At 47.8% G+C, this 22,365-nt stretch overlaps 1 protein-coding gene and 1 long non-coding RNA gene across 3 annotated transcripts; one reads left to right on the forward strand and one right to left on the reverse strand.

The window, feature by feature from the left end:
• The first annotated feature begins 523 nt into the window (after window positions 1-523).
• On the forward strand, window positions 524-19,849 carry ATP1B4 (ATPase Na+/K+ transporting family member beta 4). Of its 2 annotated transcripts, none has more exons than XM_058713850.1 (8): window positions 524-710; window positions 5,424-5,697; window positions 10,364-10,492; window positions 10,757-10,861; window positions 14,754-14,950; window positions 15,812-15,868; window positions 18,483-18,578; window positions 19,348-19,849. In XM_058713850.1, exons 1-8 carry the CDS (start codon window positions 648-650, stop codon window positions 19,507-19,509), a joined length of 1,083 nt encoding a protein of 360 aa, XP_058569833.1. In that variant the 5' UTR covers window positions 524-647; the 3' UTR covers window positions 19,510-19,849. The 2 variants fall into 2 exon arrangements, with proteins under 2 accessions (XP_058569833.1, XP_058569834.1); XM_058713851.1 differs by having other exon boundaries at window positions 5,424-5,685.
• On the reverse strand, window positions 9,144-22,272 carry LOC131502828 (uncharacterized). The gene is made up of 3 exons (XR_009257211.1): window positions 20,220-22,272; window positions 17,823-19,130; window positions 9,144-10,218 (listed from the first exon to the last, which is right to left on the reverse strand). It is a non-coding gene; the product is annotated as an uncharacterized LOC131502828 (long non-coding RNA).
• Between the last annotated feature and the right edge of the window lie 93 nt (window positions 22,273-22,365).

Consider the following 22,365-nt stretch of genomic DNA (forward strand, 5'->3'; position numbering starts at 1 on the left):
GACCCTCTTTGGGGAGGGGAGGGGCAAAGCAGGAGCCTGGCCCCTAAAATCAGAACACATAACCCACATTTCAAGGGGCTCATGGGTCGACACAAATAAGGAATATTGTAGGTGGCTCGGTGTGTGTTGGGGGGGTGGGCAGAGCAAAGAGAATCTCTCCTGGATCCTTTTGCATGAGATCAGGCTTATGAAAAAAGAAAGTTATTCTTGGCCATGTCCCCTCACCCCCAACTCCCACCCACGCCCCACCCCCTGCACACACTGATACTCAGCTCTCAATTGAGAAGAGCAAGACTTAAGCTTTCCATTGGGCCCGTAGTATCTTGGGCGCTGGAGGAGAGCAGAGGGCGGGTAGAGGCATGAGGTGAGGGGGATGGGGAGTCACTCATCCTCGTGACCCAGAATATCCCCCCCTCCCTGTGATGATGAGCTTGCTTTTCCAGAAGGGCTTTCCTTTGATTCAGGGAATGGGCCAACCAATGAGAAAGGGGCATGTTAGATTATTTTGGGGAAGGGCTCGTGCCAGGAGGGTGCACTTTTACTAGGCGACAAGTGTCCCCAGCAACCAGTGTCTCCTGTACCAGCAGAAGCTCGGGAACTCTCACCCCCTTGCCTGCCTCTGCCGCGTCTTTGCCCACTGATCAGCCATGAGAAGGCAGCTCCGGTCCAGAAGGGCTCCGGCCTCTCCTTACGGTTATCGCTACAGACTTGTGAGTCCCAGGGAGCAGACTATTTTGCTGTCCCTTGTTAGTGGGGTTGTTGTGGTGTGCATAGATCTTGGCTTATGGCTGCTTCTCCTCGGCATGGGCAGGAACAGTGAGGTTTATGGACGCCTATAGTTTCAAGATCGAGCAGCGACTCCTGGCACCCCACTGAACCCTACATTGCTGCATTGAAGGAAGAAGCCCCTCTTCCTGGGGAACAAAGATAAGGGAGGGGAAAGATGCCAGAGAAGAAGCGGCCTTCTAACATTGGGGGAAGGGGGGAGTCTAGAATTTAAACAGACCTTTTGGAGTCTGAGAATAGAGATTTCATTCCCATAGCAGGAAATTCAGCCAAGGGAGAGGGAAGGGGAAAGAGGAAACCACAGACCCAGCTGTCTTGGTCCCTTTGGGTGGGAGCTTCTCAGGAACCCGGCTGCTCTTTTCCTAGAGCGGAAATTCCAAACTAGCGCTAAAATCACAGAATCGTTGCTAGAAGCTGGGAGTAATCTCAGACATCATCTCTCCAGAAGCCCTCGGTGTAGAAAGGAGGCTGCCGGGGCTCAGAGCGCACGAGTGACTCACAAGTTAGCAGGAGAGCCACAGTGAGAATGCAAGTTTCCCCACTTCTAATCTTGTGCTCTCTCTGTTATACGTGCAGTGTGCAACTCCCTAGCCCCCTGATCCTCCGCCACCCGCCGCCACCCTACGTGCCACCCCACCCTGCCCAACACACACACACACACACACGCCCATGCACAGGCACACGCACACATGTGCACACACACCTCCCTCTAGTTGCCATTTATCTCCAGGGTGCATTACAGAGTTCTTTGAACCCAGAGTTTCTTTGAATTTACTTTGCTCTAAATCGTTATATATGCCCCATGCAGTACTTTTTTGGGGGTGGGGGGAGTGTAGTCTGAAATCTCCCCTAGAGAGGGCTGTGATCCGAGCCCCAGGAGGAAACAAAGCTTAATCCATTTTTCTTTGGAAATGGCCACTTGTATAACCAGGGATTTAAGTAAAGACTGTCAACAGCCAGCAGAGGAAAACACGAATCCTTCTAACCCCAAATCACCCTACAGAGGGCTTCCCTCAGCTTTTCAGCCATACGGTGTAGAAGCCTTCTTTTCACATTTCCAAAGTCCCTCCCAGCTTTCAGAGTGGTCACGATCCGCAGGGCACATATAACTATTCCTTCCCTGGCTTCTTTTCTATGTAATGTTGCTAAAATGTTGTGTATAATTTCAATTCTTTGTCAAGTGCACCAGAAGATCTTGCTCTTTGTAAGAAAGACTTGATTTTTTCAATCTTTTTTTTTTTTTTAGTAGGATTCGAATTTTATTTTTTTTTTAACACGAAATGTATCGTCAAATCGGTTTCCATACGACGCCCGGTGCTCGTCCCAACTTTCAAATGCGTCGGGGGAATCTCGCTCTTTATGGGGAGTACTCGATCAAATTTGAAAACAAACTCTTTGACGCCGTGAATAACCGGATGCTAATTTCCCTTTTTAAAATTAACCAACCATTCAAACGTTTACGGGGTGTTACTCAATGCAGGGCACAAATTTATCCTTTGGGTCATACTGTTTGTTTATGTGTTTATATGTTTATATATTTAGAGTGCTCAAAATGGAGCCACCCTCTGCCCTTCAGATCTTCCCTTTTAGGGCAACAGGATGGCCACAGCACACACCCACTACTATCTTCCAACACATTCGCACACACCATCACATGAGGGCAGCGCCACTTTAGGAGACCGGCAAAAACAGACCCTCCCATCACCGAAGGATTCCCCGCAGGATCCGGTTAAACAGTTGCACAAGAGGGTCTCTCTTGCACCATATGACGTTCTCCTTCACTTGGAAGCAGAGGGGAGGAAAAAAAAGATAGTCGAGGTTCCCGAAGCCCGGGCACTGTGAGAGCCGTGGGGGAAATTAGCTCTGAGAAGGTTAATTCTTCCCGGGAGGGTAAAGCTTTAATGACAAGCCATCTTTAATGGGATTATCACGAAAGCTCATATCTACAAATAAGATCAGGCTGAGGCCAAGGCCAGCTGCCTCTTCTGCGGAGCGGAGGTGGAGGGCGGGCACACAGGCGACGTGGCGAAAAAAAGGAAGTTGTGCGACAAATATAAAGGCGATACAAATCCCTCCGCGATGCACTGTTACACTTCAAATTCCCCGAGGTTCCCAGACGCAGGAGATTCTTCGGGGGCCCTGATGACCACCCACCACAGCGCCCAGTCCTGCTGAGGTTAGGGCGACAGGCTCTGTGGGAGCAAATTTCCCCGGGGTCCAGCCTCAGAAGTTTGAAGTCAGGCGGTTATCCCCGGCACTTGTTCAGTACCTGCTGGTCACCTAGCTGTGGGCTCCGCACTGTGGAGGGCCGTCCAGGAGTTACAAAATACTGACTCCGGGGGCCCCTGGGTGGCTCAGACGGTTAAGCGTCCGGCTTCGGCTCAGGTCATGATCTCGGGGTCGGTGAGTTCGAGCCCCGCGTCGGGCTCTGTGCTGAGCGCTCAGAGCCTGGAGCCTGCTTCGGATTCTGTGTCTGCCTCTCCCTCTGCCCCTCCCCCCCTCAAAAATAAGTAAACATTGAAAAAATTAAAAATTAAAAAAAAAAAAAAAAAAGAAATACTGACTCTGCCCCCTGGGTGCTCAGAATGTAGTTTGAGAAGCTAGATGTGTACCTGTGTTCACGCACAAGTGAAAGAGATTTACGAACATTTAATTCACCCATTCAACACAGAGTCCACGTTAGAGTCAGAAATCCTCGATTATAGGCACCTGCAATCTCTTGGGAACACAGAACCTAACACGTTGTGCTCCAGAAATCTGTTAACCACCTCTAGGCACTTGTCTTCGGTGCGACAGAGGAGAAACGTCATCGTCCAGGGTAGCAAGACCTAGGTTCTGAGATTGTCAACTCTATCACACACTTGCTGTGTGGCTTTACCTACATCCAGTCCCCTCTCTGGGCCTCCGATGGGCAAGGGGATCTTCAAGGTCCCTGTCAATTCTGATACGGTGTGTGATATGAAGCTGTCCATTTATACAAATTAGAGAGCAATTCAAGAGTGCTTATAATCAGGAGCCAGACAGCGCCGGGCAGACTGAGTACCGAGCCTTGTCATTCTGTGTCACTTTTACTGATTCTGAACAACCCGATTTTCCAAGTATCGCCCCCGCCTCCCCCCCCCCCCCCACAACTAATGGCAGCATTTTTAGCTGAGTGTCCTCTAAATGGCCTTTGAGGAATCAGACAGGGAGGGGGAGGCACGGAGCCCCTGGCCTCTATCATTTGACACATCCAACCCCAACAGGTGCACAGGCCCGGCCACTCTTCAGATTTGGACAGCAAGAGAGAAGGGAGGGTGGCCTCATTTTCTGCGGCCGCAGTGAGCCTTCGCAGAGCCACAAAGAGCAAAGAAAGATCCGCCTCTCCCGCCTATGGCCGGGAGGCATTTGAAATACCGTTGGTGACGTCTGGGTTTCTCTTTTTTTGTTTAATTTTCTTAGAACCACTCAGAGAAGATTACGGTTTCAGATCTCCATGGCTACAGTCAATCAACAAATATGTGCTGAGCGCTCACTACGTGCCTAGATTTTTGCAGAGGGTTATGGGGTGCGGGGGTGGGGGTGGGGGTGGGGGTGGGGACTAAGGAACTATCTGTTGAAGTTCCGGCCCTCAGGTGGTCTGTTCAACCAGCTTAAGGCAGGAAGAGGTTCCAGCTCAGGGGACAGAGAAGTGACCAATAAACCCCTATGTTCTTCTGCTGGGAAGGGAGTCTAAGTTTTGAGGACGGGCACAGCAGCTGGCCTCTCCTCCTGCTGTCTGTCCCAGGCTACTTTTTGCACAGCTTGGGCTGGTAAGGTTGAGCACCCGCAAGGGTGCAGGACCGAGGGTGGAGCTGGCTTAGACTCAGAATTTGCCATCATGGACTCAAGTGCCTAAACTGACTCCATCCTCCGGGCGCCCGGCTGACTCAGGGGGAGCACGCGACTCTTGAGCTCGGGGTTGTGAGTTCGAGCCCCACGTCGGGTGCAGAGATCACTTGAAAATAAAAATCTTAAAAAAAAAAAGTCAATAAAATAACTCCACCCTCCAGTGTCGAACTCAGCTCTACCCTGAAAAGCCAGACAAAGGGAAGCGGGAGGCCGAGGCCCCAGGACAGAGTAGTGACATAAGCAGTCCTAGGGGAAGAGCCAAAAGGCACGAAGGCAAGAATAAAACTTACACCTCTGCGGAAAGAATATTGGGTCAAAAGTGGGTCAGAGAAGGAATATTTCCTCCCAATGAACAGAGAAAGAAAACGTGCCTCTTGTAACAACGGGTACGTGAATGGGGAAGTGGAAATTCGAAGCATCTCCAAATCTTGAGTCACTTTCCATTTATTTTTTTTCAATTTTTGAAACATTTTTAAACATTTTTTAAGCTTATTTATTTATTTTAAGAGACAGGGTGAGCAGAGGAGGGGCAGAGAGAGAAAGAGGAGAGCGAGAATCCCGAGCAGGCTCCGCACTGCCAGGGCAGAACCCAGCGCAGGGCTCAAACTCACGAACCGTGAGATCATGACCTGAGCGGATATCCAGAGTCAGACACTTAACTGACTGAGCCACCCAGGCGCCCTGTTTTCCATTTCTTTTTGGCTGGCAGGATGTGCCGCTGGAAGTTTTTTTGTCAAAAAGGGGATTGTGTTTTGTCACCATTCCAGGACGATCAGGATGAAGTAAACCAGAACTACTTGGCAGATGAAGAGGAAGAAGCGGAAGAAGAGGCTCGGGTGATGGTGGTACCCGATTTGGAGGAGGAGGAGGAGGAAGAAGGACAGGAGGAGGAAGAGGAGGAGATAGAAGAGGAAAAGGAGGAGGAAGAGGGTCAGGGTCCGCCAACAGGCAATGCCTGGTGGCAGAAATTGCAGACCGTAAGCGAATACCTGTGGGATCCGGAGAAAAGGATGTCTCTGGCCCGAACAGGTCAGAGTTGGAGTAAGTCCCAGTTGTCCCCATGCCCCAGTCGGGTGTCCTTTGCTTTTGGCTTGGTGTCCAGGACTCCTTTACCATACGTTGGATGGGCTTGTGTGCAAACTTCTCTTAGATTTCGTGTAAAGGGCTCAGTGCCTAGGGACATGCCTGGATGTGGGCAGATGCCATGGGAAGAAACTCCGACCGAGTAGGTAAACACACTGGCTTGTGGAGCTGAAATCCGCTGGGCTCAACCTCATTCGCGATACAGAGACAGGATGAGTTGAAAAGGCACAGATTTTTTTTTTAAGGAAGTCCCAGCCCTGTCACTCTCTATCTGTGTGGCCTTGGGCTCATCATTTACCCTCTCTGAGCCTCCGTTTCCTCACCTGCCAAATGAAGGAAATGATCCCTACCTTGTCTCTCTCACCCGGTCGGCCTGAGGCTCCGATGAGATGTTAAAAATGGAAAGTTGAAAGTGCAGTTGACTGTTGAACAGCACAGGTCTGACCTGCACGGGTCCACACAGGGTTGCTTTTGGTTTTGTTTCTGTGTTTTCCGAGAAGTACGGGCTAGCGCTGTAAACGTTAAGAGTTTCTTTCCTCTAGCTTACTTTATTGGAAGAAGACGGTATATAACACAGGTAACATACAAAATAGGTGTTAACGGACTGCTGACGGTATTGGTAAGGCGTCTGGTCAACATGAGGCTGTTAGCACTAAAGGGTTTGAGGATAGTCAAAAGCCAGACACAGATTTTCGACTGCACGGGCCTGCCGCCCCTGAGCCCCACATTGTACAACCGTACGGCACAGGGGACCGTTTCTAGGATACAAGCCCCAAGTCCCTGCCGACTTGAGCAAGGGTTTACAGGATCTCATCATTTCGCTCAGTGACGTCAGAGAAGGAAAGCCGGGGGGCCTGCCCTGGGCGCCAGCCTGTGGGTGCCTCGTGCTCCCACGGCGTGTGCACAGAGAAATCGGGTTTAAAGGGAGCGTTTCCAGCGATTAAGGCTGAGCCCCCGTCACGCTTCATCAACGGCGGAATTGCATTTCTTAGCTTTTCGTCTTTGTGCCACACGCCGCCACCGCTTGTACCTCACAGCTTCCCCAGACTCCTTTCCCAGGGCCTTGCTCACCTCTTGCTCTACAAATGCAAGAGCCTTCTCCTCAGGAGGTTTAGCCTGGGATAAAATTCACACTTGCCACAGTCTCTGCATGGCCCAGAAAAAGAGCGGCCGCTGGTTTGGAACTCAGTTAACCCACAGGAGAAGGGCAAAATAGATGACTCTGTGGATGAAATAAGAGTCCCCTAGCGCCCAGGGTCTGGGTTGCTAAAGTTGATGGTCATGCCTTCTAAAGTCCCCTCTGGCTGAGAATTCTCTCCCCTCCTAGTTTACGTCTCTAATTCAGCTCAGTCAAGGTGAACCGGCCAGCCCTCCTTCCTGGAATTAGGAATAGCAGGTGTGGCGCCGTGAGCAACACCCACCTCCCTCCACCCCTCCTCAGTTCCCAGCCCCACCCCTGCCCATCCCTCAAACTCTCAGCTGGAACAAATGTGCCATTCAAGGTACATTCCGACATTCTGGAAGCTGTAGGCAAATGCTGGACGCTCGCTCCAAAGGGGGCACAGCTGTTTCTCCCTTGCCTAAAGAAGACTAGAGACACGGGCTGTGAAATGCAAGTGTGATTCTGGGAGAGAGAGCCATGCTTTAACCCCTAAACAGCCAGCCATTGGAACCTCACCAGAGAAGCTGATCCAAACTGCTCCTGTGGAGAATAACCCGTAGGCCAAGAAAGAGCGATGAGGGAGAAAGGTTCGAGTGCTCAGGGAAGATAATGGCGCTGGGAACTCTGCATGGCAGGCCATATCCAGGCCTCTGGACAGGAGGTCTGAGGAGAGCCCGGGAACTCAGGCTTCTGCTGTTGGGCTATGCCTGGGCCATGGGCAAATGGCGATGTTAATGCATAGACCACCAAGCGTATGCTTTGCTGTCCTCTTGCTTGAAAACTAGGTGTCCACTTGGGCATTTACTAACCCTATCCCAGCCTGGACATCAACATGACCAACATATTCACCCAGCCTATGATTACATTCTGGGCTTTTTCTTTGGTAGCTGGGTAGCCTCTATTTTTAGGAACTATATGTTATTTTATTGGATACTGACAAGAACCATATGAGGTAGTAATATTATTATCCCCATTTTACAGATGCAGAAACTGAGGCTTAGAGAGGGTAAGTAACTTATCTAAAGCCCCGCAGTCAATAAGTGGCAGCATTGGGATTCAAACCCAGGTCAGATGAACACGGGGGTGTAATTCTCTTGCCGGAACACCACACTGTCTTCGTGAACGGCAGTGATGAGCAAAGCCCTGATGGGTAGGGTCTCAGGACCTGATGGGATGTTTTGGTGGGGGGAGTAAAGAATCTGGATCACGGGTGCCTACTATATCCAAGATATCCAGGTCTGTACAGGCTTGGGGAAAGCATTCAGGAGAGAACCCTGGATTACCTAGAGGAGTGGTCCAAGTAAAACTTGGATGTCCAGAGCAGAAAAAGTTGGAGCGACCAATAGGCTCTGATGGGTATGGTGCTTGGTTTTCCTTGGTGGGGACGGGGGTGGGTGGGAAGCTGTGTTAGCTTAACCTATGGCAGACTTCAGGGCACCCATCCTGGGTGAGGCTCAGGGGACTCACTGCTAGTGCCATTCTCCTACCTACAGCTTCCTAGCCACACATTCTAGACAAAATGGAAGCTGTACCTCCGAGGGAACGTACCTGTATTCTATTGCTTTCCTTTCGTTCATGAAACTGAGTCTTCTAGTCCCCCAGGATGGCTCCAGCCATCGGCCCATCCCCAGGATGGGGATGGGGGTTGAGGAACGGAGGCGAAGACACAGGGCACATCCCATTAGGGCAGCCAAGGGGCAGTAGCCCAGGATCACACAGGTGCTACCGTGTCCTCTCCAGAGACTCCAGCTGAATCGATGCGCTCATGTTCCCGTTCTGCTTCAGTTCATCTTCTAAAACATCAAGCTTCCATTTCCAGTTGGGTTACTAAGGATCTTTCTTCTCGTTTCCTCTCCACTCCCCCCCTCTTTTTTTTTTTTTTTTTTTGGCAAATTTTATCTGGTTCATGGTTCAATTTAAAAATTATTATTCGGATTCAGTTTTGGGTACAGCAAAGTTACGTGGTTTGTTCCAGTTTCTGGTTCACGATTCAGTTCAAATCTGTAGTTCCGACATCGTGTCACTGCTGTGAGCGGAGCCAGATACCGTTGCCCGAGAGAGAGCCCCAAGGAGACTTGAAAAGAGTTTCTCAGCTGCAATCTCATGCTCGTTCACCTCGCTCAGGGCTGCCTCTAACGGGGGCAAACCTAATCCCGATGCCACCCACAGAGGAGGGGCTCACACAACCGTGCTTCTGGTCCGACAGCAAAAATGATATTAATAATGACAATGGTGAGGGCTGCCATTTAAAGAGTACTGGGTAGGGGCGCCTGGGTGGCTCAGTCACTTAAGCGTCCAACTTCGGCTCGGGTCATGATCTCACATTCGTGGGTTCGAGCCCCCACATCGGGCTCTGTGTTGACAGCGCAGAGTCGGGAGCCTGCTTCGGATTCTGTGTCCCCCCCCCCTCTCTGCCCCTCCCCCCACCGCTCACGGTCCGTCTCTCTCTCAAAAATAAATAAACATTAAAAAAAATAAAGAGCACTGGGTATCTGCCAGGCTCTGCGCGCTGCTATTTACATGCATCTTTCAAGGCTAAGAAGTAAGTACTGTTACTGTCCTCGTTTTACAGATGAGGAAATTGAGACCCGGGAGGGTGAACGGCATGTCCAAGATGAAACAGCTAGGAAATGGTCAGGTCAGGATAGGATGTAAGGAAAAGCAGAATTGCCGGGATTGTTAGGCATGTAGATCAGTATATGAGGTTAAGTGCTAAACTTATTCCCATTTTACCTGTGAGGAGTCGGCGGTACGGAGAGGTTCTGTCACTTGGCCAGGCGCACAGGTATAGAGCGTCCAGGTAGCAAGAGTCAGTAAGTAAGTACGGCTTCTTCCTCCTTCCCTCCCCGTCCTTGTTCCTTTTGAAAAGTCGAGCCACTTAAATATTTGCTAAAGATGAGTAAGATTTGAAATAAGTAGGGTGAAGCCTCACTTTGCCTTGATTAGAGACAAGTCCAGTGGAAATTAATCAAAAGTTTGAATTATAGGCTACGTGAAAAGAAATGCAGTTTTCATCACTTGCAAATACATATAATCACTGGAACCAAGCTGCTAGGACTCTTCAGGGCACCTGCTTTAATGAATAGCGAAGAATGATTTGTACTTAGGACATCAACCGTTGCCCAGAGGGCTCCCAAGCAATTTGCCCTCCGCGGTACATTCAACTCCGCTCCCCTGTGATCTTGCCATCGGTCATCATCTGCTCAGCAAGCCCTTCCATCGGAGATGCCGTAAAGGTACACTGCGATCAGATCTCCGACACAATTCTCACGAACTCCAAATTGGTGACATCTGAATAAGCCAAGGACATACTGAATCTGGGGAATTTGAAGAGACAAAAAACAACCAAAAAACAAAAATAAAATGCCAACGTGTTTGGGTTGGTTCTGGCTCAGGAGTTCGAGTGAGGAGGCGGGGTCTGTTGGCAAGCACTGATCACTCTCCTCTCTGATTGTTCTGCAGGCCTGATCTTAGTCATTTACTTCTTCTTCTATGCCTCCCTGGCTGCTGTGATTACCCTCTGCATGTACACGCTATTTCTGACCATCAGTCCTTACATGCCGACCTTCACCGAGAGGGTGAAGCCTCCTGGTGAGTGCCAAACGCCCTGTGCTGTCAGAACTTGCTGGACGGAAACCTGCCTCCGCAGCATGTTCAGCCTCAATTAACTTTGGCTCTTCCCGGTAATGACTTAGGGATTCAATTATTAAGAGTAAAAGTAAAATGGTATTTGGCAAATTACGGTCCTTTTTATTTTGATTGCCTGGGAGGGTGAAGGTTTCATGGGAATCAATACAAAAAAAAAAATTATCCCAAGAATGGGTTAATATACCTAAGACCTGTTTTCATTGCCAGGAGTGATGATCAGACCCTTCGCCCATAGCCTTAACTTCAACTTCAACGTTTCCGAACCTGACACCTGGCAGCATTATGTCATTAGCCTAAATGGCTTTCTCCAGGGTAAGTTCCTCTGAAGGGGGGAAATCTCTTTGGAAGGATGATGGGGGTGGGGATTCAAAATTCGCAATGCACCAGAAACCCCACTCTTATTAACCCCAGCCCATCCCGGTCTTTCTTTACCTTGCACCTCCCTCGGCAACTGTACATACAATCAAAACTGCTCTAGTTTGGGATGTATGTTGCCTTGAAAGCATATAAGCCAACTCTCCAGCACTCTGCTAAGTTCACTGGGGCAGAGAACTTGTTTTCTTTTCTTGAACATTCTAGGGCACCTACTTATGTCCTGGGCTCATCCAGATGAGTCCTGGGCTCAGTAATTATGAAAGATAATTCGAGGTGGGGGTAGTGTTGAGAAAAGAAGGGTGTTTTCCAGAACGGGAAGATTCCTGCCCCCCTATACTTTCTCAAGGGAAGGGAATTCATTGCTTGGAGATGGGCCATCTTCAAGGAAGAGAGCAAGGGTCTTCATTTAATAGCATCCCAACAGGGAGTTAGAGGAAGAATCTCTCTGGGTGACAGTCACTCCAGCATTTTGATTGCAAGTGTTTTCAAGATGCCTATCTCTATAGCGTCATCAGATACACTTTCAGGGACAAATGAGTGGCTTCTTGAGAAGCCCTTCCAAAGAGTGAAAACTGAGGTAGCAATTTGTTGAGGGTTCAACACAGAGCACACAGGCTCTAATTGACCAGCTATCAAAAAGGAGCCCCAGTGGGTTTACCTTGCTGCACCAATTATTTGTGGCAAAAAGCCAGTTGGATCGGTCTGGTTGTCCCTTCCTGGCCAAAGGGGGTACAGATAGGGAGTGGTAGAATGTGCACTGAATTAGGAGAAAAACAATCTCTTACGTGGTGGGAAGTGTTATGTAAATGCATAAATTTTGTCATTTAACCTTAATTCTGCATAGCAGAATCTACTGTCTCCAGTTTATGAATGGGGCAACTGAGGCTCAGAAAGGGGAAGTAACAGGGCGCCCGAGTAGCTCAGTTGGTTAAGTGTCCGACTTCGGCTCAGATCATGATCTCGAGGTCCGGTCTGTGAGTTCGAGCCTTGCATCGGGCTCTGTACTGACAGCTCAGAGTCTGGAGCCTTCTTTGGATTCTGTGTCTCCCTCTCTCTCTCTGCCCCTCCCCCACTCTCTCTCTCTTGCTCTCTCTCAAAAATAAATAAACATTAAACAAATTAAAAAAAAAGAAAGAAAGAGGAAGTAACATGATAAAAAGTCTCCTGGCAGCTGAACCAGTGTTTAAACCCACATCCGTGGTTTTGACCCCCTTGCTATTCAAAGTGCGATCCAAGACCCGCAGGCAGCATCGGCATCGCCTGGGGGGTTGCTACAAAGCCGGCTCTGGGGCCCTGCCCCAGACCGGTTGGGTCAGGATCTGCACTTAAACAAGATCCACAGGTGATCTGTATGAACTTTATAAAGATCGAGAAATACTGTTTTTCATAATTCTTTGCTGCTGCCATATGACCAGGAGTTAGAAACTCAGTTTTGTATCTATCAGTCATGCTCAGTGTCATTTTGGGTAAATCTGAGTTTCAGATCCCTCACTTGTAAAATGAGGGGGGGCTGGGTCCTCTCTGAGTCCATGTAGTTCCTTTTTGAGCTAAAAAAAAAAAAAAAATGTTTTGGGCATCTTAGCCGGCGCAATATCTTCTTTTCTTTCAAAATACTTGTGAGATATTACAGGCGTGTTGCCAGAATCTCTGCTGAGGAAATCCCTCCGAGAAGCTAGTAGATGGAGAAATACCGATTCTGACCTGATGACAGAGGTGGAGAACAGTAGGGAAAGCACTGGGTTTTTAGTTCCTAAGTGTAGATAACATGCCCTACTTAAAAGCGACACATCTCTGAAATAGACATCCCAGAGTATCAATTTCATTCCCAGGAGGACTGGGATTTTGCAATAAGGGTCATGCCCATGTCACATTATTTTTAATGGAACTATCTCAAGAGAAACAATGAGCATGTGATTAGAGCTTCTATTTAGAAACTTATTATTTGCACATAGTTCTTGTTCTAAAAAAAAGATTAAAACAAAACCTTGAATTGAATGTAGCTTTGTCAAAGGCAAAATAAAGGCTTAACCATAATTGGAATAGATTTTAAATTCCCAGTTGCTCCTGAACAATATTAAACCCAAGTCACAACCTGTCTAGATGAAAACCCAGCAGGACATTTGGAGTTGTACCACTGGTAGAGCACAGGTGCACAATTTCCTCTGAAAAATGAAGCTACTGGAGGGGCACCTTGGTGGCTCAGTCGGTTAGGCATCTGAATTCAGCTCAGATCATGATCTCACAGTTTGTGGGTTCGAGCCCCACGTCAGGCTCCACACTAGTAGTGTGAAGCCGACTTGGGATTCTCCCTCTCCCTCTCTCTCTCTGCCCCTTCCTCTGCTGGTACTTTCTCCCCCTCTCAAAAGTAAAAAAAAAAAAAAAAAAAAAAATTAAAAAAAAAAAAAAAAAAAAAACCTAAGATACTGGGAACATGAGTGCACAGAGGCTGGATCTAGCAGGACTAACTAGATTCCATCATTTAAAACAAAACTGGAAATGATGCAGTAATTTCCAAAGCTCAGTTCCATGGCATCTGGTGGGCCAAAGAGTGAGCTCACAGACAGCCCCTTTTAGCTCTCTCCCTGATGTGCATGCCTTGTGCACATGTTACGTTCCATCCAATGTAAAGGGACGTGAACTCTGAGTGCCTCGGGTCTACTGAGTGCTTCAGTAGACAAGATCTTACCCTCTCAATGGAGGCGCTATGGTTGTTGTTAGTTTCTGTCTTTCTTTTTTTCTTTTTTGAAAGTTATTAGAGAGAGAGAGCGCGCACGCGCATATGCTAGGGGCAGAGAGAGACAGAATCCCAAGGAGGCCCCTCTGTCAGTGTAGAGCACCACAGGGGCTCTAACTCATGAACCGAGATCAAGAGTCCCATGCTGGAATGCCTGGGTGGCTCAATCGGTTAAGTGTCCAACTTTGGCTCAGGTCATGATCTCACAGTTCTTGAGTTCAAGCCCTACATGGGGCTCTGTGCTGACAGCTCGGAGCCTGGAGCCTGCTTCCGATTCTGTGCCTCCCTCTCTCTCTGCCCCTCCCCTGTTTGTACTCTGTCTCTCTCTCAAAAATAAATGAACATTAAAAATTTTTTAAAAAGAAAAAGTCTGGTGCTTAACCGACTGAGCCACCCAGGCGCCCCTGGTTTCTGTCTTTCAACCTAAGCTTCTGTTTTGCAGTGCTAACTTCCCTCGGTAAGGGATGAGAAGCTGGTTTTATCTCCTCTTCTTCCTCCCTCTCTTCTTCTTCCTCTCCCTTCCTCCTGTCCCACAACACGCACGTCTCATTCTCTTGCATCAGGTGGCTCTCATGGACCTCAAAGGGAGATGTTTCCCAGACTGAACTTAAAGAGATTTAGTCCAAGAGTTTCACTCCTTTATATAAGCCATGCCATGACATGATTCAGTCCCTCTTCCAAGATCTGTCCACCGTGTACCTATTCCTCTTCCAGAAGTGGAAGAGGCCGCCCCCCACGCTTACAATTTGCTATAGCTGAAAAGAAATAATGGAGAATAGAGAGAAGTTATAAGGTGACCAACACATGACCCAGAGGTAGACATTCCAAAGTTCCGAGGCAACGAGAAGCAATCAGATGATGGGCTAGCCCCATCAGATGGGGACTAGCCCCAGAGGCTTCCCGGAAAGATGTTACTGATGAAAGTCCCCGGGGAACGGAGGCCCGGTCACAGAGCCTGGGCCAGACTGACTGGCCTTTCAGAGGCTCACCAGCAAGCTGGAGAAAGGAAACTAGGGAGGAGGACTACTGAAAGCATGGCCTTCCCCTGTAGCACCCATCTAACGTGACCCTTTGCCACCCATACACATGCTTTAGGTTACAATGACAGTCTTCAAGAGGAAATGAATGTGGATTGTCCCCCGGGGCAGTACTTCATCCAAGATGGCGACGAGGATGAAGACAAGAAGGCCTGCCAGTTTAAGCGCTCCTTCCTGAAGAACTGCTCAGGCTTGGAGGACCCTACTTTTGGCTACTCTACTGGACAGCCCTGCATCCTTCTAAAGATGAACCGGGTATATTGGCCCTTGATACTCCGGCGATGATAAGTTGGATGAGCTGGGTAGGAGGGCTCTGGCCACTCCATTTCTCTTGGGCTCTGTCTTCATACACTGCAAGTTCGGCCATTTTTACTGGCAGCATCATTAATACAAACAACCAGATCAACCTATCAAGCAATAATAGCTTTTTCTCCCTGAACACTTCCTATTTCCACTCATCTCCCCCACCCCCAGCCTGCCCTTTGATGCCCTCTGTCAGTAATGAGGTCCTAGGCTGTTTGGAACAGGGGACTGACATGACGTGGGGGGACAATTCTTATAGCATAAAAAAATGCATTTTCCTCCTCTCCTGCCATGCCTTAGGTGGGGTAGAGCCTTACCCAGGCACATCCCTCTTAAAACCAGAAAGTTCTTTACATCTTCAGGATTATCTTGCTGCAGTTACCATCGTATGAACACCAGTCACAAACACCACTAGGGGAAAGCCAAGCTGCACAGTTCTGAAGATATTTTGCATTCTTTGCCCTCTGTAACATTCCTGAGAGGGCAACATAGATGAACTTTATGCCTAAGGAAGGGATGGCTTAAGGGCGGTTAAGAAAAGTCCCATTTTTTATTGTCAAATCTGTTTTCTTTTTTTGATTTTATATATATATATATATATATGTATATATATATATACATATATATGTATTATAATATACATATATATACATATGATGTATGTATATACATATGACATATAATATACATAATATACATATGTATATATACATATGACATATAATATACATAATATACATACATATACATATATATACATATATATGTATATGTATGTATATATATAAACAACGCTGGCTTTTCTTTTCATAGATTGTAGGCTTCCGTCCTGAACTTGGAGATCCTGTGAAGGTTTCCTGCAAAGTTCAGGTAAAGTGCCTTTTTTTTTTTAAGTTTATTTATTCATTTTGGGAGAGAGAGCGCACAGGACAGGGGCAGAGAGAGAGGGAGACACAGAATCCCAAGCAGGCTCTGCACTGTCAGTGCAGAGCCCAATGCGGGGCTCGATCTCACAAACCGGGAGATCATGACCTGAACCAAAGTCAGATGCTTAACCATCTGAGCCACCCAGGTGCCCCTAAAATGCCTTTTTGAATAGGTACTGTTAGCACATCTATTTTATGCAAAAAGATGGCTCATCCCTTCCAAGGGCTTCCCCATGGATGATTGGCTATGGGTTAGGGAAAGGGTTAGTCTTTTCATAACTACACCTCCCTTTAGTACCTTCAGGCCTCCGCACTGCCAGAAAGCGTTCAGGTCATGTGGGTGCGTGTGTGCCTGTGCTGATATATACCTGTGAAAGCCGAAGAAGAGCCTCAGCCAAGGCCCACAGCAGGGAACGACAGTGTGCCACGTCATTAATTGGGATTCTGTTTACGCTTTTGCTTTTACCTCTAATTACTTGTTTCTTTGAACTAAACAAACAGCTTTCATTAGAGTCATTAGTCCCTGCTTTTAAAACAGAATTTCACTTTTTGCAGCAATGACCAGTGGCACTGGGTGTTGCAATAACAAATGACTACAAGGGAAGTAGAAACAGAACTCCATTAATATGCTAATTAACTGTCCTTCGGGAGACCATTAACTCCTATCTCATCTGCGCCAATTAGCTCCTTTGTAGGAAAAAGCCCTAGATCTTGGGTTTGCTTCCCAGACCGGAAGCAGTAGCTCCCTCTGGTTTCGTTACATCGACTGCACCCCCCAGCCCTGGACAGTTGCAAGACCTGGTGTGTGAAGCTGGGTGATCCCATTCTCAGTACTAGAGATACAGCTCAAAGCTCCAGGCTGGACGGTGACAGATCAGAAAGCAGCAAAAGGCGGCATGTATTCAGCAAGCGTGTATCGATCACTTATTATATACCAGGTACTTTGCTAGGCGCTGGGGGTGCCAAGATAAATACGACTCTGTCTCCGAAGTCAGGGCAATTGCGTATTACAGCTGCTATGAAAGGTGGAGCGGGGACATTGAAGAGGGAAAGGTTCGTTCCATGTGGGAGATGGTGACACTGAAGATGAGGTTTTTGGGTTTTTTTTTTTTAAGTTTATTTATTTATTTATTTATTTATTTTGAGAAAGCGCAAGCAGGGTAGGGGCAGAGAGAAAGGAAGAGAGAGAACCCCGAGCAGGCTCCGCGCTGGCAGCCCGGAGCTCGATGTGGGGCTTGAACTCACGAACCACGAGATCATGACCTGAGCCAAAATCAAGAGTCACCGACCGAGCCACCCAGGCGCCCCGATGATGAGTTTTGGGTCAGGCAGGGGTTTGCCGGGTGAACAAGGTAGGAAGGACATTCATTGTGTGCACACGTACATGGGTATGTGTAAACACACACACGTGAGGTGTGACTACAAACTAGTGGGACCGATTCCACAGAGTATTCACACAAAAAAAATGAATTTCATTGCTTTTTAGAGGAATGTGTAACTAAATCATAAAGACCAACTCAGTCCTAAACTAGCGTATTAAGTGGATAGAATCCTGTTTACGGTTCCCTAGTGGAAGCCATTCATTTTTCAGCTTACACAGACTCTTGCTGAGAACTGTCCTTTCAAAAGACAACAAGCAATATTAAGTCTTTACACACTGTATAGTAATCAATATTGGTCGAAATCCACACCCACTTGTGGAAATCAAGCAGGATAAGGTAATTGCTAGAATGAATTAAGGCGTATCGTATGAACGATTACACTATATTGACAGAAGTAATCACATGCCCCCCGTAAGTGATTTGCTGCTGGTGATGCAGTGTCTGTCCCTCATCGGCCCCCAGCCCTCTGCTATTTAGGACAAGCCTAATGCATAGTCAGACAGGTCAGTTCCCTACCTGATATGCTATGATGATGGTAGAGTTGTTTATTTAATCATTTCCAGTTATGGGTCCCCTCTTGCTTATCATCCTGACGTCACCTGCTGTGCTTAAGCAGAGAATATGGTCAGAGACATGAGTTTAGGTGGGCCAGACTCTAGGCTGTGTCCCTATGAGTCAGGTGCCTGTGCACCTGGTGTGACATGCCATGAACCGAGCCCACAGTGTACGAGTCGTCGTGCAGTGGGATTATCTAGACATGGTGTAACTTACACCTGCCTCAAGGTCCAAGACCGGGTGCCAGGCCCAGTATGAGTTCTTTGGAGAGGGCCTGGTGTGTAGGCTCTTGTGCTGGAGCAGCTAGGGCAAGCCCTTTGGAGTCCTCCGTCTGGCTCCTCTAGGAGCCAGTGCAGAACCATATGGAGCACCTTGGGACTCCCCAGTCCAGACCTTCCATTCAGTAATCTTGGAACTGGAAACCAAGGCACAATCTCTTTCTGGAAACGCTCTGGAGGATAGGTCTGGGGTAAACTATGCCCCATTCTGCTTTCGTGGGTCTTCCTGGGACAGTTGGTTGTGGGTCACACAGTGATTTCACCTGGGGCGCAGGCCCCTTGAGCTCAGGCTCCAACTCACCGAGAGACCCGGCATCCGACATATACCTGCTTTTACTTACAGAGAGGTGATGAAAATGACATCCGATCCATCAATTACTACCCAGAGTCGGCTTCTTTTGACCTTCGCTACTACCCTTACTACGGCAAACTGACTCACGTAAGCCTGTATCCTTTTCAGTCTTTGCTGTCAGAAAGGGCTCAGAGACACAGGAAGGAAGGGCTGTTTGGTATCTACGGGAATTAGGAGGCAGCCTAATTAGGAATTAGGAATTAGGAGTCAGCGGGGTGAGTAGCTGCCGGCCAAGACCAGCAGCCCCCTCTACCAATTCCCAGTACAACCGCTGCTTTCCATATCTGAAGGAATCTCAGATAGGGTCTTGGTCTGACTCCTTCAGTTTACAGATGGAGAAATTAGGGTTCAGAGAGGGACAGTGACTTGCCCGACACACACAGCTAATTAGTGACAGAGCCGGGAGCAGACAAATCACTGTCGTTGCACTCAGCTGTGCCCAAATAATCACACTTGCCTGTTCCGCCCAGTGGAAGCCCCAGGGCAGTGGTTGTGGGTCATACAGTGAGGCTTCATCTCTGGCGTAGAGGTTTGAAAGATACTAGTTCTGCTTTGACTCATGGTCTGATATCCAGGAAATCATATCACACAGAGGCAGAATTCGTTTTCCCCAGAGGACAGTCAGACATCTGAGAGGGACTTACAAGAGAAATGTGTGATTTCCCCCACTGTCCCAGGGCAGAGCGGGCATGTCACTGGCTTTAGCCATCTGTGACTTGGCATCATGGGGTTTGCTCGCTTCCCTTTGCGAGGGGTTATCCCATCCCGCACTGACTATCTGATCCCTTCCATCCTGTGACCCACCCCCGCCCTGTCCCCTCCTCACACTGAGGATTCATTGTTCTTCCGCCTACAGGTTAACTACACCTCCCCACTGGTGGCCATGCACTTTACAGACGTGGTGAAGAACCAGGCGGTGCCCGTGCAGTGCCAACTGAAGGGCAAGGGCATCATAAATGATGTCATCAATGATCGTTTTGTGGGGAGGGTAATCTTTACTCTGAACATAGAAACCTAAGAACTTCAGGGGCCACTTCCGCTAGTTCTGTTTCTGTTCTATTTCATGGACCCCTGGTAGTTCCTGAATTCTTTTTCTTCAATCAGGACACAGCCAGACGGACACTTAAGACAGCATATGATTTTTCCTTGCCTTTGACATATGTGTAAAATGACATTGTGGCATTGATTTTTTAAAGGTAGTCTCTCCTGATGACAAATAGATTCTATTAATGTCCTCCCCTCGCCCCCACTTAAACGAAAACCGTTCTTGCTGCTACAAGCCTCTCACCGTAGTGTAAACATAGTGTCTGATAAAATTCACAAGGGCCATGAAGGAGACTTTCTATGATGGTTTGAAATTCATCGTGTTTTGTAAGGTTCTGTTGTTTTGAGAGGTGAGATTCCTCCCAACCAGGCTGATAACTAACCTTTTTTTTTGTTTGTTTTTGTCTTAACCTGCCTGGCAAGTTCCTTCCCTGGGAATCGCCGATCAGACCAACCCAGAATACACCTAGGGCTACCGGGCCTAGAGAACTCTATACCCAAGGGTGCTTGAGGGACTGGCTGTCTCAAATGGGCAACTAAAACAAATACTGATTTGAAGACTAGGTTATCTTCAACTGGGACAGAAAGCAGTGCTAACTGGATATCGTTCTGAAATAGAAACGAAGACCTTTCCTATGACTTTTTTGGGAGGCGGGGTCCATAGCGACTGGGGAGAATACCTACCATGTGGATGTGACCGGTATTTGATTCCTTGCTCTGTGGTGTCATCATCCAAAGGCCAACATTCTTGCATGCAGGTCTGCCTCGGCTTCAGGGAAAGGAAAAAACAAGGAAGATCTCCGCCAGCGAATTATTCTTGGGCTGTCTGCTTGACAGTACTATAATGTTCTTTGAGACCATCGGGGATGGGCGTGTTGACCCCCGGCTACAGCCCTGGGGATTCAAATCATGGTCTGCCAACTGATACGTGGCGAGACAGAGAGCTCCTGCCGGGTCACCCTAAATCCAAGGCCCGTTGCTAGCGTTCCATTTGGCTAGAAAACGACATGAGGCCGATGTTTACCCAGGTTGTGGATCGGCCAGGCTGCTTTGTCTTATGCTTTGGCCATGGGATCATTCCACTGCGTCTTAACACCTCCACCAGGGGGAGGGCTGGGACAAGGAGAAAAAGCGAGCATTTGAGAATGGCATAGGGTCTCAGGGTCCAAAGTAAGCTGAAATGCCATCTAGAAGCATCCGGAGTCTGAATGTCCTCTATACTGTTTATGCTCTCCCAAAACAGGGAACTGGCAGTCTGGTAGTGAAGACATACAAACAGAGAAGTGACTAGGAACTCGTGTGACGAGTTATAAAACCAGTATGTGGAAATGCTATGGGAACATGAGGAAAAGTAACTAACTTGGGCTGAGAAAGTAGCAGAGGGAATATCACCTGCAAAGTCACGATCACGAAAGACCACGGTGTGTTTGGGTAACTGGGGGCAGTTCGTGTGGCTGGAGTGTAAGGGGCTCAGAGGAATGACCAGGAGTGGCAGGGGATTAGACTAGAGAGAGATACCGGCACTGAAAGAGGGCTGGGGTTTAATCCAGTAAGTGAAAAGGAGTCATTAAAGTCTTTTAAGCAGGGAAGCTCTGTGATCATATTCGCACTTCAGAAAGAGCACTTTGGCAGCCACGATAGGAAGGGTGGGTCGGAGAGGGCAAGCCTGGGGAATGGGCCGTGAGGGAGAAGGAAGAGTCGAGAATGACTCCACGGTTTTGAGCGTGGCTGGAACCGGCGTGATGGTGATGTTGTTGATCAAGACTGGGAACACAAGAGAGAAGCGAGATTGGAGAGCAAGATGTGGTCCATTTTGGACATTTAAAGCTCATGATTCCTATTGGTCGGACACTGATCACAAGCCGTAATCACAAGCGGGGTGGGGGAGAAGGAAATCTGAGAACAAAAGCAACATGTGCCTAAGTGAACTCTCTTAAGAAATTCTAAGCTATTTAATCTCAGGAATCTGAGCCAGTTCTGTAAACACACCACAGCGATCTAGTCTCTCAGATACTGTTTTTCTCTCCGCTTGTGGCAGGAGACGCTACTAGGGCGTTTCAGAATCCCCTTCCCACCTGCCAACTCAGTAGAGGGGAGCTGACCTCTACTAACAAGCGACAAAAGATATTCGATGGCAGATCTGTGGAAAATACAAAACAAAACAAAACAACGAAACTGTCTTCCCCCAACCCCTTTCCTTACCAGATTCGAGTTTCAGAGCGAATCTTTTAAAAAAGAAAGAAACAAAAGACTTGAAGACTATAACTTGAAAACCACTTAAAAAATACCTCCGAAAAACCAAACTCTCAAGATTCAGTTCAAAAGGTCATAGAACATTAGGTCTGGAAAAGGATATTAGAGTGTTTAGAGAAATCAACCTGCCTCGCATCTGACTCCAGGTCCAGTGCTCTTTCTACTCTGAGCTGCTGCTTACCAGGAAGCACCGTCCTTTTTAAAAATCAATGGGTGATCCCGAACATTTTGAAGCATATGTCAAATTTGAGTTCGAATAGTTAACATTTCACAGGAATTCAACTACTGGTGCTATATTTTATACATAATACATTATCCCATTACATCCGTTGACTATTCCACAGACAAGGAATTATGAATTTTTTGTCATACAGTAGTTTTCATTCAATGGAATCCATTGGATCCACAGTTTCAAAGCAGTATTGAATAGTACTGGGATGGTTTGGGTTGTTAGCTGGGACATGAAAAAAATAGCTTTATTACACAGAACTGGATATAATTATATATATATATGTATATATATATATATATATATATTGATGAAAATAGAATTCTAACAGTTCAACCAACTTGAGGT

Source organism: Neofelis nebulosa, chromosome X, assembly GCF_028018385.1.
Source record: "Neofelis nebulosa isolate mNeoNeb1 chromosome X, mNeoNeb1.pri, whole genome shotgun sequence".
In the NCBI taxonomy this organism is placed as follows: domain Eukaryota; kingdom Metazoa; phylum Chordata; class Mammalia; order Carnivora; family Felidae; genus Neofelis; species Neofelis nebulosa.

Excerpts from the sequence above, each read along its gene's own strand:
- ATP1B4 (XM_058713850.1), top strand. The coding sequence starts at position 648 with ATGAGAAGGCAGCTCCGGTCCAGAAGGGCTCCGGCCTCTCCTTACGGT. Across the intron at positions 10,862-14,753 it reads CCTAAATGGCTTTCTCCAGG|GTTACAATGACAGTCTTCAA; the intron begins GTAAGTTCCTCT and ends CACATGCTTTAG. Across the intron at positions 18,579-19,347 it reads ACTACGGCAAACTGACTCAC|GTTAACTACACCTCCCCACT; the intron begins GTAAGCCTGTAT and ends TTCCGCCTACAG.